This window comes from Thamnophis sirtalis, unplaced genomic scaffold (genome assembly GCF_051295495.1).
Source record: "Thamnophis sirtalis isolate CommonGarterSnake01/CBP01778 unplaced genomic scaffold, rThaSir2_p1.2 scaffold_6, whole genome shotgun sequence".
Classification (NCBI taxonomy): Eukaryota; Metazoa; Chordata; class Lepidosauria; order Squamata; family Natricidae; genus Thamnophis; species Thamnophis sirtalis.
In genome coordinates, this window is record NW_028261386.1 from 84,439,931 (window position 1) to 84,456,482 (window position 16,552).

Sequence of the window (16,552 nt, forward strand, 5' to 3'; positions counted from 1 at the left end):
TGCTCTTCAGAGAGACAATTACTGTATCCAGTAGCTAGGTATCCCGTTCCCAGTTATGTTACAAATTAAAAGCTAATATATGAAGCATTAATTAAACGTTTCTTGTAGCTATTTTTGTAAAATTAGTGCTTATAGATTCACCAGAACAGAATACAAATTGCGATCTCTAACTAGCACAGAAGTTGTATGACATACTGATTTTTGTGTGCTTGTTGATCTTATTACATTAGAAATGGGAAAAATATGATATTATCCGTTTTCAAATGATGTTCCAGTTCAGATCAACATTGTAGAACCACCTTAGCTAAAGAAAACTATATTCTACTACTCTATACTGCAGATATATATATATATATATATATATATATATATATATATATATATATATATATATATATATATATATATATATATATATATATATATATATATATATATATATTTATTTAGTGTCACAACCCCTGGTAAGCCCCAATTATGGGAGGAAGCTAATTGCTTCCATCACCTGTCAATCGGCTCATCACAAGAGTCCATCACGACAGAAACCCAATATTTTTACTGTTGCCTTTGTTATATTTGTGTTTTATTTGTGCTGATAAATAATATATATATATATATTTGTTTCTCTAGTTCATTTAGTTCTCAGGCAGTACTGGATGATTCCCTGTCTACTATTCAAAAATTGCAGAAATCTTTTGACAGACATCTAGGGTATGTATGTATGTATGTATGTATGTATGTATGTATGTATGTATGTATGTATGTATTGGGTACTGAAACTAGTCAATATTAATGGAATGTTCCTCTGTATCTCTAGTGCCTCCCACTTCACTTTGTCTAGCACAGGGGTGTCAAACTGCAGGCCAGATGCGTCATGCACTGGTCACGCCCACATCCAGTTTATCAAACAGGAAAAACATCATCATATGTCAAGTAATGCCATTGTGATGCCATGTGTTTGACACGCCTGGTCTAGCACACTGTGCTTCAAAGGATTTGGAGATCTTATGGGATAGATTATAGAAAGATATGGTGGTCCATAAGAGAAGCAGAATTGAAAATTCTGTTGCATAAGATATTTGCTTGCATAACCTTGGCTCTTGCCCATTTATAATTATTTGCTAAATTTCAGAATAAAAATTAACTTAGTTCAATGAAAATGTTAATTAGTGCATGGCCAAAGCTGCCTTGCTGTCTTCACCTATTTTTACAGAATTGCAATGGAAAGGACTATATAAATTGCTTCTCTTATGCATAAAGTACGGTACCATTGCTAGAGTCGCTAGAATCTTGGAGGTATAACTCAAGATATGTGATTTAAATACAAATAAGGTAAATGTCTTATATTTGAACTAGCTTTGATTAGTATGTTTTTTTCATGTACACCATTATATTTTTAGTCATTTTTAAAGAATAAGCTATAAAGTATCCCACAGTTGTTGGGCAGTAAATCAAATTCCAACATTCATTACAGATATGAAAAACCCACTGGCTTTTGGTGGTGGAATACATTTTTCCAAAAATCTTTTGCCTTTTCTAAAAAAAGGAACCAATGTGCAATTTTGGTGTGGGGGAACACAGAAGCTTTATATATCCCAAAGAGTTAAGTTATGTGCAGAGACATAAACAGCTTAGTTCTTGCCAACATACCTTTGAGTCAATTTTATATCTGCTTCAGATATTTTCTAGATTTTTTTTTGAGGGAGGGCATAAAACCATTGGTGCAAAGCTGTCTTTAGATTATAGGAATGATTGATCCTGAGTTTCAGGATGCCTCAGAAAGATACATGAGGAACATCTGATGCTTTATAGGGCAATGGAGTTAGTCCTAAAAGAGCAAGTCAGAGCAATATGTGTAGAGACTAAAAAAAATTACTTTGATGAAGGTCCAGCAAATGTTTGGAAATGACTCAGATGCTTCCTAAATCACTGAACTACAAAAATGAGGATCAAATATAAAACTGAGACTTGCAAAATTGGTGTCAGCCCCACTAAGTAGACCAGACCAAGAATCAATCCTATAGGAAGGCTAAAACTACTTTTATTGAGATTGGCTAAAATAGCAGGACTTTGCAAGTCTGATTATTACAACACTGGTGTCCAGAGAAATGACTTTTAGAAGGATATATAATCCTTCTAAAAGGATATAAAGGGATATTCCTCCAGAAAAGAGGAAACATTTATTTTGCAATTGTCCTGCTCTTCAGATTCAACTAGCTGCAACTTTCTGGTTTTCCAAATTCTTTCTGCGTCTGGATTCTGATTTTAGTTTAACTCTCCTTTTCTTAGATGACAAAAATAAGAAAGAAGGTAAGAAAGAAACAGAGTGGGCACAAATCTAACCCAAGCATTATTATTATTGGAAAATAAATCTGGAGAAGGTGGTGGAATATCCTGAAACTGGAGGAAATCTACAGAGCAGGAGTAGAAAAATAACAATAGAGGTTGGTATCAGGTTTACATAGGTTTTGCTAAAGCAGGAAAGAAATATATATGTATTTACGATGGCAAAATATATATTTTACTTTTCCAAAGGAAGCTAAACATGGTTTAAACATTTTTCTGAAGGTTCTGTTTAAGGTTTAATACTGCCATGTGCAAAATTTCTAAAAGAGATGCATTCTTTATTAATCACATTTCCTTAATTCACATGAAATAACAACTTATTGGAGCACTGATTATTTTCAACAGCATAATTCCACATGGCAAATATATCAGCAAAATCAAACACCCTGTTATAAGGGGGAGCTTAGCTCTTTAAAAATGTTTCAGCACGACATACAAATCTTCAAAGGTTTATAATATATTTTTAAACAATGCAATATAAAACATGATTTGAAACATAAAAAATATTCATAATATATTCTAGGACAATCCTCCAGTGGCAGTTATTAGATATTACACATCACATGTTGTATAGTTACATATATATCTATATATCTATATACTTACACACAAACACATATGCACACTTGCACACATGCGCGCACACACAGACAGACAGAAACATTCATTCTCTTGCATCTACTATGAATCTAATGAACCGCTATTAAGAATGACTTTTTGCTTAAAGTAGTAATTGTTGCTGAAAATATATAATTATTTTATATGTAGTTGTTTCCATAGTAACACAAACAAACAATCTAATTACATGGCAATCTCATTGGATTATTAAAGTTGAGTCAGTAACTATTGTTTTGCTACAGAGAATGTAGTGTTAACAGTCACCTGGCTTGCAGTCTTCTACCACAATGGCAAATCAAAGATTTCAAAACTACAAGGATTCTGGATTTGATTGTATCAATAAATTTTTCTGTGCCTTTCTTATGCTTTACTCCAGGTTTTTTTTTAAAATAGTATACAAGGGGAGAGGGGAATGCTAAATCAGTTTTTCTAAATGTTCTTTAAAGCTACATCCTAACATGCTAGGTGACTTCCCCAACATACATTTCAGGAGATGTCTTGCTATTTCCACTTAAAAATGGTTTAGCAAAATATATTTTCTCCTTCCAGGCAAATGTTGCTGCATTACAGTACAATCTGCTCATTCAATGTTGGTGCACATCGTGGAGACACAGAATGGTTCTCCTCTAATTTTAACAAGGAGAGTCATATTCAAGTGTTGTGACTGTGTGTTTGCAAACATTGTGTTACGGTTACACTTCCTTTTTGCTAAAGAAGTTGTACTTGGGATTTGTGCTTTGTCAGAATTCTGATGATCTTCTCAGAACACACTACTCTTGAACACAATCATTTCCTGTTAAAACAACAAAATAAAGCAAAACAAAACCACACATATAACAAGTAAAGAACTGGAGCCCTCTAATGGATTTAGTGCAGGATACAAATTTTTGCCCCACCCAATACACCATGCTCATTGGCCTTCATTTACTCCAGGGGGCTTGTGCTATTTCTCCCTGTCCAATTAAAGCTCAGAAAGAAGACATGATCTATTTGCTTTCACCAGAGCAGCTTCTGTTCTACAAAGTGGATGAGCTTTGCTTGTAATCCCTCAAAACAACAGTGGTGTAAGTTGCATTGGGAGGTATGCAAAGCACTGATTCGGACACAGGAGAACTGGGCACAGAGCTGCTTGAAGCCACTGAATCTCGAAAAGGAGATGGAGGTGTCAGTGCTGGTGAATCTTCTAGAGTAAGTTTGCTGGTGGCCTGCTCCTCTTCTTCCTCTTCCTCCTCCTCTAAATTTCCTGGCCTCTCATACACATAATCTTGGATAAGCTTAAACTTTTCATTTTCTTCTTCTTCCTCCTCCTCCTCCTCCTCCTCTTCCTCTTCTTCCTCCTCCTCTTCTTCTTCAGATGGGAGTGAAACTGGCACTTTACTGAAAGTGCCCATTTGTAGTGGCAATATCTGTGGCTGCATTGCTGGAGGATTATATATGGGCCTCAGTCCGTTTCCTGCACCAGACACGGGCATTACAACATTGAAATCAGGAATGCCCGTGGCAAATTTGTTGACCACACCCTGCAGCTGCTCCATAATGAATCGCGGTGGTGGAGGAGGTGGCGGCGGGGGTGGTAAGACTTTGGGACTCTGTATGTCCTCTGCTGCTGCCTGCAGTGGAGGCATCACCATCACTCTTCTGTGTACAACCATGGAAGGGCTCATTTGGCTGAAGTGCACTGATTTGCTTGCTTCCTCCTCCACAACATTGTACAAAGTCTTACTGCTGATGTCCGAAAAAGTGAGGCTCTTGCTTGGACCTGGATAACTTTTAGTTAGGGGCTTGATCACTGCTGTCTGATTGCATCTTAGTTCCTTATTCTTCACATGCACTGAGAGCCTGTGCCACATATGTTGCCCCTTGGGAATTTCTCTTCCACCTGGTTCAGACCATGACACAGACTTGCCATTAGAACTGGAAATAAAATAAAGATTGGTTTATTTACATTTCCATAGGCAGACACAGGCAACCACAACACATTCATCCTAGAAAATCCATGTGTGTTCTGCAGTCTTAGTTCCTCCGAGATGCAACTACAGTGGGAAACAGCAATTGTTCTTAAATCTAGAAGTCTGTAAATGAAGGCAAGTTATTCCCTGTTAGTTTCAGATGTTGGGGACAGAGCAACATGCTGCAGAATATGCATGGCTGCCACCAGACACATAAAGTAATGGATCTTCATTCCCTCTCCCTTTGATGTTAGTAAGGAATAACAAATGAACTGATTCCAAGATTCTCTGTCCCCAGTTTATATACTTCCTGGTAGGAGATGCAGAGAAACATTGACAGCAATGACCGTAACAAGCATATTGTTTCTTTATTAAATGTTGTTAGGGTGAATGGGGTAAAATGTTACCATTAATTATAAACAGCAGCTTTCTTCAACCTCTCTTTCAAAAGTGAGCAACCCAGAGGTAGTATTCAGCCAGTTTGCACCTATTCAGGAGAACCGGTTGTTAACTTTCTAAGCAGTTCAGAGAACCAGTTGTTGAAAGAAATCTCACTTTGTTTTTCCCCCCACTTTACAGGGCTAATCCTGCAAGGAAGGCAGGAGGGAAGCATTATGGTGTTGTTTCTAGCCTAACCTTTATTGCCCTACTTACAGAAATTGCCTTTCCTGTTAACCCTTATTACATTGTAACAATTAAGACAAAGCGCCCATCCCATCGACATGAGCAACTTTGAATTGGCCATACCCATCTAGTCACATGACCACTGAGTCCCCACCTACCCAGCTGGTCATTAGGGCAGACAACTGGTTGTTAAATTATTTGAATCCCACCACTGGAGCAAACTCTACATTTAAGGAGGAGAAGGGAAGGTGAATGGGAAATGGATAGGCCCATCTCCTGCTCTGTTGTCAGCCTATGATTCTGAACAAACATAAAATAAGTGCATGGACATAAGACATAGTTTCCAAAAATGATGCAGAAACTCAACTTCAATCTTTAAAAAGCACTCAACTTTATAATATATAATCTTTAATCTGTAACATTTGATTTGCATTTCACATGCAACAATTTCCACAACACATAAAAATTTGTCTGGTCTGATAAAAAAAGCAATACAAAACTTTCTAGCTCCGATTTGTGGATGAGGAGAAATTGCAGTCAGAAATATTCTCATTCCATCGATTTAATTTTCTCCATTAGAGTTGTGAAGATTTGAGGATTACCTTTCTCATGGCACACACATTGTACAGTTGTACTTGTGTACATACTGTGAAAAATCAGACTCACAATCTCTATGACAACAAATAAAACACAAATGCAGACATAACTAATACCTGTAAGTCTGTCATACAGTTAGTAAGTATAAATGACCTTAAATACTTGGGAAAAAGACATCAAAAGCAAAGACTATCTGTCTCTTTGCTCTAGGAAACCCCTGCTATTTAGAAAGAGGTTACGTTCATGATATGGAAGCACCAAGAAAGTATTGTAATGAGCAAGAACCAAAACAACAGTGTAGGCACACAAGACTTTAAGCAAGACTGTTACTTGGAGAATTTCTTGGGGTGATGACGGCATACCAGCTGTATTAATTACAATGACAGCTTTACATAGTTATTAGTGGAATTTTTTTGTAGGCATGTTATGTTGTTAGACATTGTGGGAGTGTGGGATTACCAAACAGTCATGTAAAATAGTTTTAAAAGTCAGGTATTTCTGGTGATTTTTTTTCTATATCACCTGGAAGTAAAATATTTTATTCTGAACAATGGACTGAAATGTGAACTCTGTGTGTGTGTGTGTGTGTGTGTGTGTGTGTGTGTGTGTGTTTGTGTGTGTGTGTTTGTGTGTGTGTGTACAATACAATACAATACAATACAATAGCAGAGTTGGAAGGGACCTTGGAGGTCTTCTAGTCCAACCCCCTGCCTAAGCAGGAAACCCTATACCTTTTCAGACAGATGGCTATCCAACATCTTCTTAAAGACTTCCAGTGTTGGGGCATTCACAACTTCTGGAGGCAAGCTGTTCCACTGATTAATTGTTCTAACTGTCAGGAAATTTCTCCTCAGTTCTAAGTTGCTTCTCTCCTTGATTAGTTTCCACCCATTGCTTCTTGTTCTACCCTCAGGTGCCTTGGAGAATAGTTTGACTCCCTCTTCTTTGTGGCAACCCCTGAGATATTGGATCACTGCTATCATGTCTCCCCTAGTCCTTCTTTCTCTTAAACTAGACATACTCAGTTCCTGCAACCGTTCTTCATATGTTTTAGCCTCCAGTCCCCTAATCATCTTTGTTGCTATAGCACACGGAGAGTAGAAACATTCTGCTGCAGGCTCTGTGATGCTCAGAGTAGATATTGCAATAATCCTATGCTCTATAAATTAGGTTTATGTGGATATACAGTATCTATTTAGTACCTTCTGATGCAAATCACTTGCTTTGCAATGCACTATAGTTTCAGTACATTTCTCAATAGCTGATGGACATGCTGTTTGGCACTGTAAATGCTGACTAGATAAATTTATATTTTATCTAGTGCTGTAGTTCTGTGGATTGAAGCTATTTCTCAAATAAAGGTCTATGTAGACATGCTCAGTTAGGAATAAATCAAGGCACAGAATGCATTTTAGATGGAAATTTGACTCTAGCTCCTTTCATTTTTAAGGCTGAAGTCTTTTAAATGGGTGTCACTGGGTTATTTAGTTGGGAAAGCTTGATGGAAAGCTCCATGTACAGGATTTATATATTAGAGTTATTGGAATTTTTTTTCTGTAGGAGAAAGGGAACCAACTCCAAATTTAGATGAGCAAGGACTTAGTTCAAACAATGTATTTGATGTTCAGAAAACAGGCCAAAGATGCTCTGTAAGATCCATGGGAATGGATTTTATACTTTTATATAGATATAGAATAGAATATAAAACACATTGCACTACAGAATATGTTGAACAGTAATACTGATTAATGCATATAAAAACAACACTTTTAAAACATAACTTATATATGTTGGTATACACTCACAAACATGCATACGTACACACACACACACACACACACACACACACACACACACACACACCACAAACAAGTTCCTTTCAGGTCAATGGGACTGACACCCAGGCAAGAATTTATAGAATTACAGACTTATATTACTCCATTTTTGAATCTCCCCCTTCTTGGCAGCATCTTCAGAATTTTATTTTAAATCAATGTTGACGGGAACTCCAGTTTCTGAAGTTTTTTTTCATGAGTATTATATCCCAACAAAAGTTTCAGTGACGACTTCAATCTTGTCCACAATGCTGATGACTAATAATATACCTATTTCATTGGATTCAGTTTTGTTTGTCATATAATTTCCATTGTCATCTGACATACAAAGTAGAATCCAATGAAATGGGTACATTATATGTCATATAATACTGAGAACGGTTGATAATAGTTTTTAAAATTTCTACTGATGCTCCTTATATTGGATGGTTTGCATATAATAACTTTATTTTTTCAGCAGCATTTTTCCCCTCTGTTATCCTGCCTTACTTTCTTCTCTATGTTTAATGTATTGCTCTTTCTCCCCTTGTCTTTCCAACAATCTAGTGAAAGCTAATTCAATTCCATCAACATGATTTGAAATGTATCCCTTACTGCACAATCTATGTGGACTCCCCATGCAACTGTTTTTTTAAAAAATGATAGCTTTTCTTGCTATATCATTGTTCTACTTAATAAACAAGTTTAACCCAGATCTAATCTGTGACTTTTAAAAATTGCCTAGTTGCCAAATTTTTAATGTGATAGGAAAGAAGAACTATATAATAAGTAATTATTACTATTGTCCCATTGATTCATTTTTTTGTCTTTCAAAATGGCCAACTATATGAAATCATGTTCATCAATGAGTACTTTTTGTATTTGGTCTACGACTGAGTATTTCTGAAGCCCTCAGTAGGTAGGAAGCACTGGACACAGCCAGGATCCAGCTGAAGCTACTAGAGAAAATGGACAGCTGTCATTGAAAGAAGCTCCATGCAAAACCATGAACAAGAAAAATTGTGGGCTAAATTATGGGAAAGATAAAATGAACAGGTAAACTATTTTTTCCCTTTTGCAATTCAGCCAGAAGATGTTGGAGTGACAACCATGAAAAACAGAAAAAAGATCCTCCAAAAATTATTTGACGGTGTCCTTGAAAGAATATATGGACAAGCAGGTCAAGGCAGTGTGAAAAATGGGACACATACACGACTTTTCTATCATTAATGGCATGCACCATTATTAGAAATGAGAAAGTCATGAGAAAGAGAAAGCAATGGGTTAAAAAAAATACACCACTGTTTGTCATGCAGCTTTTCTTACACATTCACTGCAGTTTGGGGGTTTTCAAAGCTGCACATGTGCCGACGGACACTTGTTGGTGGGCGAGAATTCTGGCTGCCTCTTCCTGAGGATTGAAAAGAAAAAGATACCCAATGAGTGGTTATCCACATTCAGGGCAGTTGTACCACTCAGTAGGGTGCCGTGTTCCACCTTCCTTGAACATCTTGCCATTTCTCCACCATGTCGGCATTACTCAGGTTACAATTCTATGCTTGCTTACCTGGGAGAAAGCCCTACTAAACTCAAAGGGACTGAGTTCCAAAGAGATTTGTGCAGGAGTTGCACAGTTCATGGCTTCCTTGGTTCCACACTTACTCCGTGGCTCTTTATACAACATTCCTCTCTTGATCACCTTCTTTATGTGCCTAAAAGCCAATGTGCAAATAACCTTTGAATAGATTGAAATCTCTGCTGTCCTACAACACTGTCCCCACGGGCATGATCATGTGCACCCTCACTGTGCTAAAATGGGAGAAAAACAGGCGTGGGCTGCTACAGATTCACCCGGGTTTGGGAGAACCCGTAGCTAACATGGCTGACTCAGAAAACCTCCAAATCGCACCCCTGGCTAGCTCTTCCCACCCCATCCCTCCCCTCCCAGGAGTTTTCACACAGCCTGTTTTGGATGCAAAGTAAGTGCAGGCCCTGTGCAGAGGCTTGGGAAGGGGCAAAAACGGGCCTCTTGGAAGTTCTGGAAGGCTGGAAACCGGCCCATTTATGGCCTCTGGAGCCCAGGGGAGGCAGTTTTCACCCTCCCAAAGGCTTGAGGAAAACCTCCAGAGCCTCAGGAAGGCAAAAACGCGACTCCCTGCCATGATGCAGGAGGCTGACTAGGCCACGCTCACCATGGCCATGCCCACCTAGCAACCAGGCAGAGAACCCATTGCTGAAATATCTCTTAACCTACTCAAGCTCCTGTAAAAAATCAGAAATTAAATGAAATGCAGTTCTACCAAATGATTATAGTGTGATGAGTAGATCAGAATCATTACAGGTCCCCTTAAACAGTTTGCCTGGCTACCCATGGAGAGGAAGGTTTAATTCCAGGCAATTAAACATTACATTTTTTTCTTTACTGGGACCAGTGGTTCTCAATCTTTTCTTCACCATGGACCCCCTTTAAATACTTTTGGTGGCCTTGGACCATGGCCACCAATTCCCAAGACTTAACTCAAGACTTAAATCATAACATTTCTTCAAGCCTTTGTGGAACCCCCTGTAATGACATCGCAATCCCTCCAGAGGTCTGTGGACCACTGGTTGAGAACCACTGACTGAGACCATTGATTCAGCTGAAGGAAATAGGTGGATGGCTAAGCCAGAGAGATGTAAGTTGGTTAATAACTAATTTGTGGATTTAGCTGCATGTAATGTGCCTAATTTATTTAAGGATTGGTATAAAGTATGAATGCTTCCTTGCCTATGGACTGAATATTTCAAAAGAATGTACGTACACTATAATGGTTATTTGAAGAGTTGATAGTTTTACATAGTGCACTGTGTCCCCCATTCCTTTATCACATTTTCATCATTTGTTCTTGCCAAATGCCCTATTTTGGCCCACATTAATGAATATGCTAATCAATGGTTTGCTAGAAAAAAATAGTTATAGCACTGTCAGAAGGGTTATGAAGATGATGAAAACAGGTGAAGTAAACAGAAACTACCACTTACCTGTTGGTTTGTAACTTCCCACCCTGATAACATACTAAATTGTTCTGTAATATTATGAAATTCTCATAAATTTTCTATGCTCCGTATGCAATGTTTCCAAAGGGAAACCACTGATCTTTATTCAAATGGTAGTTTGATTATTACTTCATCAATGAACATACATAGCCCTTCATTTTTACTACTCTGCTGCAATGACATTTTATAATAGAAAGAAGCATATGTTGTGATATAAAAGGCAAAGAGGTGGCGAAAAATAAGCTGGCTGTGGTCACACAATACATAAAACTTGTTCACTGAATTAACATCTTTTCCCTGGGTAATATAATATAGTTAAGCAATTGAAACAAAAAAAGCCGACCAAACTGAGATTCAAACTAGTCAATGTTGTCACATGAATGCTGATGCTAGGCTCTTTCTTTCTGGCTAATCCTAGCTTCTTCTGTAGCAGATAAATGATGATCTCCAACCTGCATGGAAAGAGACAGCTGCCATTTTCCTTGGGCACATGATATTACAAGTCTTATTGACAACACAAAACTGAAATGTGAAAATCTTACAGCTGCATAAGGTATATTCATTTGTACACTGTTTCAAATAATTCTGCTGTTTAAGCCACTTTAAGACTAGGGGTCCACCTGCAGGAAAAAAAAAAACTGGGATAAGGTTGGATCTGAGGAAAACAGAAGTCTAAGCAATTATTCTTGTATTTTGAAGTATTGATAATTCAAGCAAACATGAATCTTCTCTTGATTGTTTACTGCAGCAAGCATCCATATTCCTGCACTGGGAGACATTTGCCCTTCTCTAGAAAATACTGCATAAGAATCTTTATATTAGGGATTGGTAAAGTGATTTCTACAGACATCAGTGTATCTTCTTCCATTGCTCCCATCCAGGCCTCTATCTGTTTCTGTTTTTTTTTTAAAGTAATAAAAAGTAACATATGAGCCTGACAAATGGAAGGCAAAACATCAGTATTGTAGTTACGCGCAGTGGTATCTTTGGACCAAATATTTAGCTTTTAAACTGGGCTCTGGAAAGATATGGTCAAAAGAGAAATTAATTTTAATATGCATGTGTCATTCTAAATTGAATTATAAATTATGAATAAAGGTTTGTTCTCCAGATAAATAAACTGGATACTATTTACAAGTGAAAAGAATTCGGTGTGTAATTCACTATTAAATAGCTACATTTCTAAATATCTTTCTTCCTTTTGCCTGTTTTATAAATATTTACAGGTCTACCATTACAAGGGAATGTGATATGATATCCAGTCAAGCAAGAAATTAAATTATGTGCACATACACACTCATGCAAAAACAAAGTGAACTTTCCATTTTAATTTTCCATTGTAATGCATTGACATCCTCTACCTTGGGAAGCAAAGAAATGTCAGATAGTTATAAGCATCATTCATGAGTCCTGGTGCATCTTCGGTCTCTCCTAAATGCTGAGCTTCATAATGCAAGTTTGTCTCATGCTACAGATCTATGCAATAAATTAGAGGTCTCAGTAACAAATGATTGCTTCAAGGAGCAAGGAAGAAAAAGAGGAGCACATAGCTGCCTTCATGCCTACTGGGTTTACTCTCTCATTTTAGAGCACTATTTTTGCTTTAGTTTGTTTTACAGTGACTCCTGAAGGACTAACAATTCTTTGCCTAAGAAGATTGTTCCTTATGCAAAGAGCAAAAACATCAGAGATTAGCTTAATTCAATCTTCTCCCGCATTTTACTCTGTGCGATGGTTTGCTCTACCAAGGGAAGCATTGCTGCTCAGACTTAAGACAAAGCAGACATTACATCAATGGGCTGAGCAGGGAATAATGATCACTTGCATGCTTAAACTATGGTATAAGCCACAGCAATGTAGGCCTACTTCGCATAAGCTGTATTTCAAAGCAAACCAGGGCATAAGAGAAGTGGTATTTGTCTCAGGCTGACAGGATTTCTGTAAAATGAATGAGTAAAAACATTGGGAGCTTTGATTGTACTGTTCCAGCCACTATCTTGACTTTTGTGACAATATCCTGTGGATATCCCTGCAGGCTGAGCTGCAAAATGGCTTCTCTCTTTTTCACATTTTCTTACAAAGGTATATTAAAAAAAATGCGGGATTCCTTTTTTCCCCTTTATATTTCTTTGCATTTTGAAAAATGGATCAATATTCAGAGGAAGAAAATCTAATAATCCAAAACATCCTGGCTGGACTTCAAAATATTGCAGAAGGACTTGAGAGATTTGACAAGAAATGGGACAGTTTATGGGGTGCTACAGTTAAAGAGGAGGGGGTTGGAGCCCCAGAGATCAAAGAAGAGAATGGAAACATAGAAAATAAAGATAAGATGTCAGATGAATCCATCAATGGACTAAATACGAGCGAAAGTGAAAAGAAGGGAAGCTGGAAAAGTGTTTTTGACAACTTGGAGCCTTTCTTTCAACTTCAAGATGCAGGAGGGGAAAAAAGAGTGAAAAAGATGGAACTAAGAAGACAAATATATCCAGAAACAAGTTTGATAACCAAAGCTAAGCCTATGTTAATAATAATTAAAGAGCAATGAAACTATATGAGAGATCCTTTAAGCTACAGAGTGCGGAGAGAAATGTTAAACTCTGAAAAGATTCTAATAACTGAAATGACACAACTGCTGGCGAGAGAGAAAGGATTATTTTGCTACTGGAAAGACACTGGCTGATAATGCCAATTGATGATAAAAATTAGCTAATTTTTGATGGTTAATAAGTAGGGATTTTAGTATTTTGTAGACTCTTATAGATTATCATTGAATATTTAGTTGCTAACATATAATATATCATGATATTAACAATGATAACCTTAATTAGGATAAATAACCAAGCCACAAATTGCAACTGAGTTTTGGTGGTATGATAAAGCCTATTAATTTGTGTTTCAGACTTGTTATGAAGCTATAAATAATTTGGATTAGAATAAGAGGTGATGTGACATAAATAGCAAACAATTGTTTTCTTTTCTTTTCTTCTCTGTCTTTCTCTAATTACAATAATAAAAGGGAATGTTAATGCATATCTTGGAGATTATCAACTAGACACTTTAATTTGGATTAGAAATGGCAAACAATTGTTCTTTTTTTCCTGTCTTTCAACTATAAAAACAAAAGGGAAGATTAACATATACTTTGGTGATTATTAACTAGAAATGTCAACATTTCTCCTTTTCCCTTTAGATTGTCTTAGACTTTAAATGGTCATTTTTGTTAACACATATTAATAGATTGTTATTTAGAGATTGTTGCTTTTTGCGTTTGTGGAGAGAAGAGGAGAGAAAAATGTAAATAACCCCTAGTTAACTATAATAATAATAAAGATATGTTAGAGAGAGAAAATGTTAGATGTCCTACTAATTGACTTTTTTTTCTTAGAATATGTTATAAAGATATAAAGATATGGCAGATTGACTGGAACTGGGGCAAGGGGGAAAATGCCAGCAGGTGGCTGTGTTTTTGAATCTTAACTAAATGAAAATTATGGTATGGTGATAGTAAAACATAAATTTTTAACATATACAATTTAAACTGAATGGAATATATGTGATTGTGGACAGAACACACGAAATGTACTTGTGACCAATGGATACGCTTTCTACAAGATGTAATGAAAGATGATGCCTTTCTTTTTGTGTTTTTTCCTGTAATAAAACTAATAAAAAAATTTATAAAAAAAAATGCCAAGGTTTGCTGAATGCCCTGATATTGGTGTCACACCAAAAGGGGAGTTCTCAGACAACATCTGGCCTGTTGCTCTTCCCATCTTTTTGTTCCCCATTTTGTCTTTTAAAAATTGGTTTTATTGTAATTCCTTGCATTAATTGTTCTGAGTTGCTCAGAGTCATTGGGAGTCAGTGACATACACATTTGATCAATAGATTGCTATGAATCTATAAAGCGGCAGTTTTTATTCTCTCAGATCTTTGAAAAAGATGAAAATTCAGACAGCAAAGTCAACAGAGATGCAGTTTGCCAGAGAACTGATACATATTTAATGCAATATTTATGTGTCAAAGTGTGGAATACTATAGTAGTTGTCTAACAACACACAGCATTTATTAAAACCAAGTGGCTGGTAAACTGGAATAATAGTAACTACATGATTATCTAAATGTTAGAAAATATTGGGAAAAATGATTTTGTTTTAATACTTTGGAAATTAAAAAAAACAGAATCATATTTTGACAGTTGCCGTAAACTGAAAAACCTAACAAAAGACTTTTGCTGCTGACAAATGAAGATATCAGATAAAAATATTAATCATCACATGAAGCTAATGTGTTTATTTATTACAGAACTCTAACTGCTCTGAGTGAACCTGTGGCATTTTAAAAAGGGCTGAGGGTAGGGCTGAGGACTATGCTCAATTCTTGGCGGACAAAGTAGCTCGGTTTCGGTCGGACTTGGACTCCACCGCAGTAGATCCAGCCGAGACACAGGAGGACCACTTGGCAAACCATCTCTGGGTTGAGTTCCAGGATGTTGCCTCTGGGGATGTGGACAAGGCCATTCGAGCTGTAAGTGCCTCCACCTGTATTCTGGACCCGTGTCCCTCCTGGCTGGTTGCCAACAGCAGGGAGGTGACACATGGCTGGATCCAGGCGGTCGTGACCGCCTCCCTTCGGGAGGGGCACTTCCCCGCCGTACTTAAAACGGCGGTGGTGAGACCCCTCCTGAAGAAACCATCCTTGGATCCAGCCATTTTAAACAACTTTCGTCCTGTCTCCAACCTCCCCTTTATCGGGAAGGTTGTCGAGAAGGTGGTGGCCTTCCAGCTTCAACGGGCCTTGGAGGAAGCTAGTTATCTTGACCCCTTCCAGTCTGGCTTCAGACCTGGTTACAGCACAGAAACCGCTTTGGTCGCATTGACCGATGATCTCTGGAGGGCAAGAGATGGAGGCTATGCGTCCATCCTAGTTCTCCTTGACCTCTCAGCGGCTTTCGATACCATCGACCATGGTATCCTTCTGCGACGACTGCGGGAGGTGGGAGTGGGAGGCACTGTTTTACGGTGGTTCTCCTCCTACCTCTCGGACAGGTCGCAGTCGGTGTTGGTCGGGGGGCAGAGATCGTCCCTGAGGCCCCTAACATGTGGGGTGCCGCAGGGCTCGGTCTTATCCCCCCTACTATTTAACATATACATGAAACCGCTGGGCGAGATCATTCGGAGGCACGGGATAAAATACCACCAATATGCGGACGATACGCAGCTGTATCTGTCCGCCCCGTGCCAACTCAATGAAGCGGTGGACGTGATGAACCAGGGTCTAGAGGCCGTTAAGAACTGGATGAGCGCTAACAAACTGGTACTCAACCCGGACAAGACCGAGTGGCTGTTGTGCTTCTCTCCCAATAATTTGGCTAATGTACCAACGCTTAGGCTGGGGGGGCAAATTTTATACCCCTCAGATAGGGTCCGCAACTTAGGAGTCCTCCTGGACCCACAGCTGACTTTTGACCACCAGCTGTCAGCTGTGACCAGGGGGGCATTTGCCCAGGTTCGCCTGGTCCGCCAGTTGCGGCCCTACCTAGATCGGGAGGCTCTCACAACAGTC

General features: G+C 38.1%; 1 protein-coding gene across 2 annotated transcripts in view; it reads right to left on the bottom strand.

Annotated features, from left to right (window-relative positions):
• Window positions 1-630: 630 nt before the first annotated feature.
• GRM1 (glutamate metabotropic receptor 1) overlaps window positions 631-16,552 on the bottom strand; it is a 268,242-nt gene continuing 252,320 nt past the window's right edge. The window contains exons 9-10 of one of the 2 annotated variants that reach the window (XM_087718323.1): window positions 9,275-9,359; window positions 4,752-4,878 (exon numbers count right to left, since the gene is read on the bottom strand). In XM_087718323.1, the coding sequence (XP_087574449.1) occupies window positions 9,299-9,359 (61 nt within the window). In that variant the 3' untranslated portion in view covers window positions 4,752-4,878; window positions 9,275-9,298. Of the gene's footprint in view, window positions 4,879-9,274; window positions 9,360-16,552 lie in introns of both variants that reach the window. The other variant, XM_087718322.1, reaches the window with a different exon arrangement.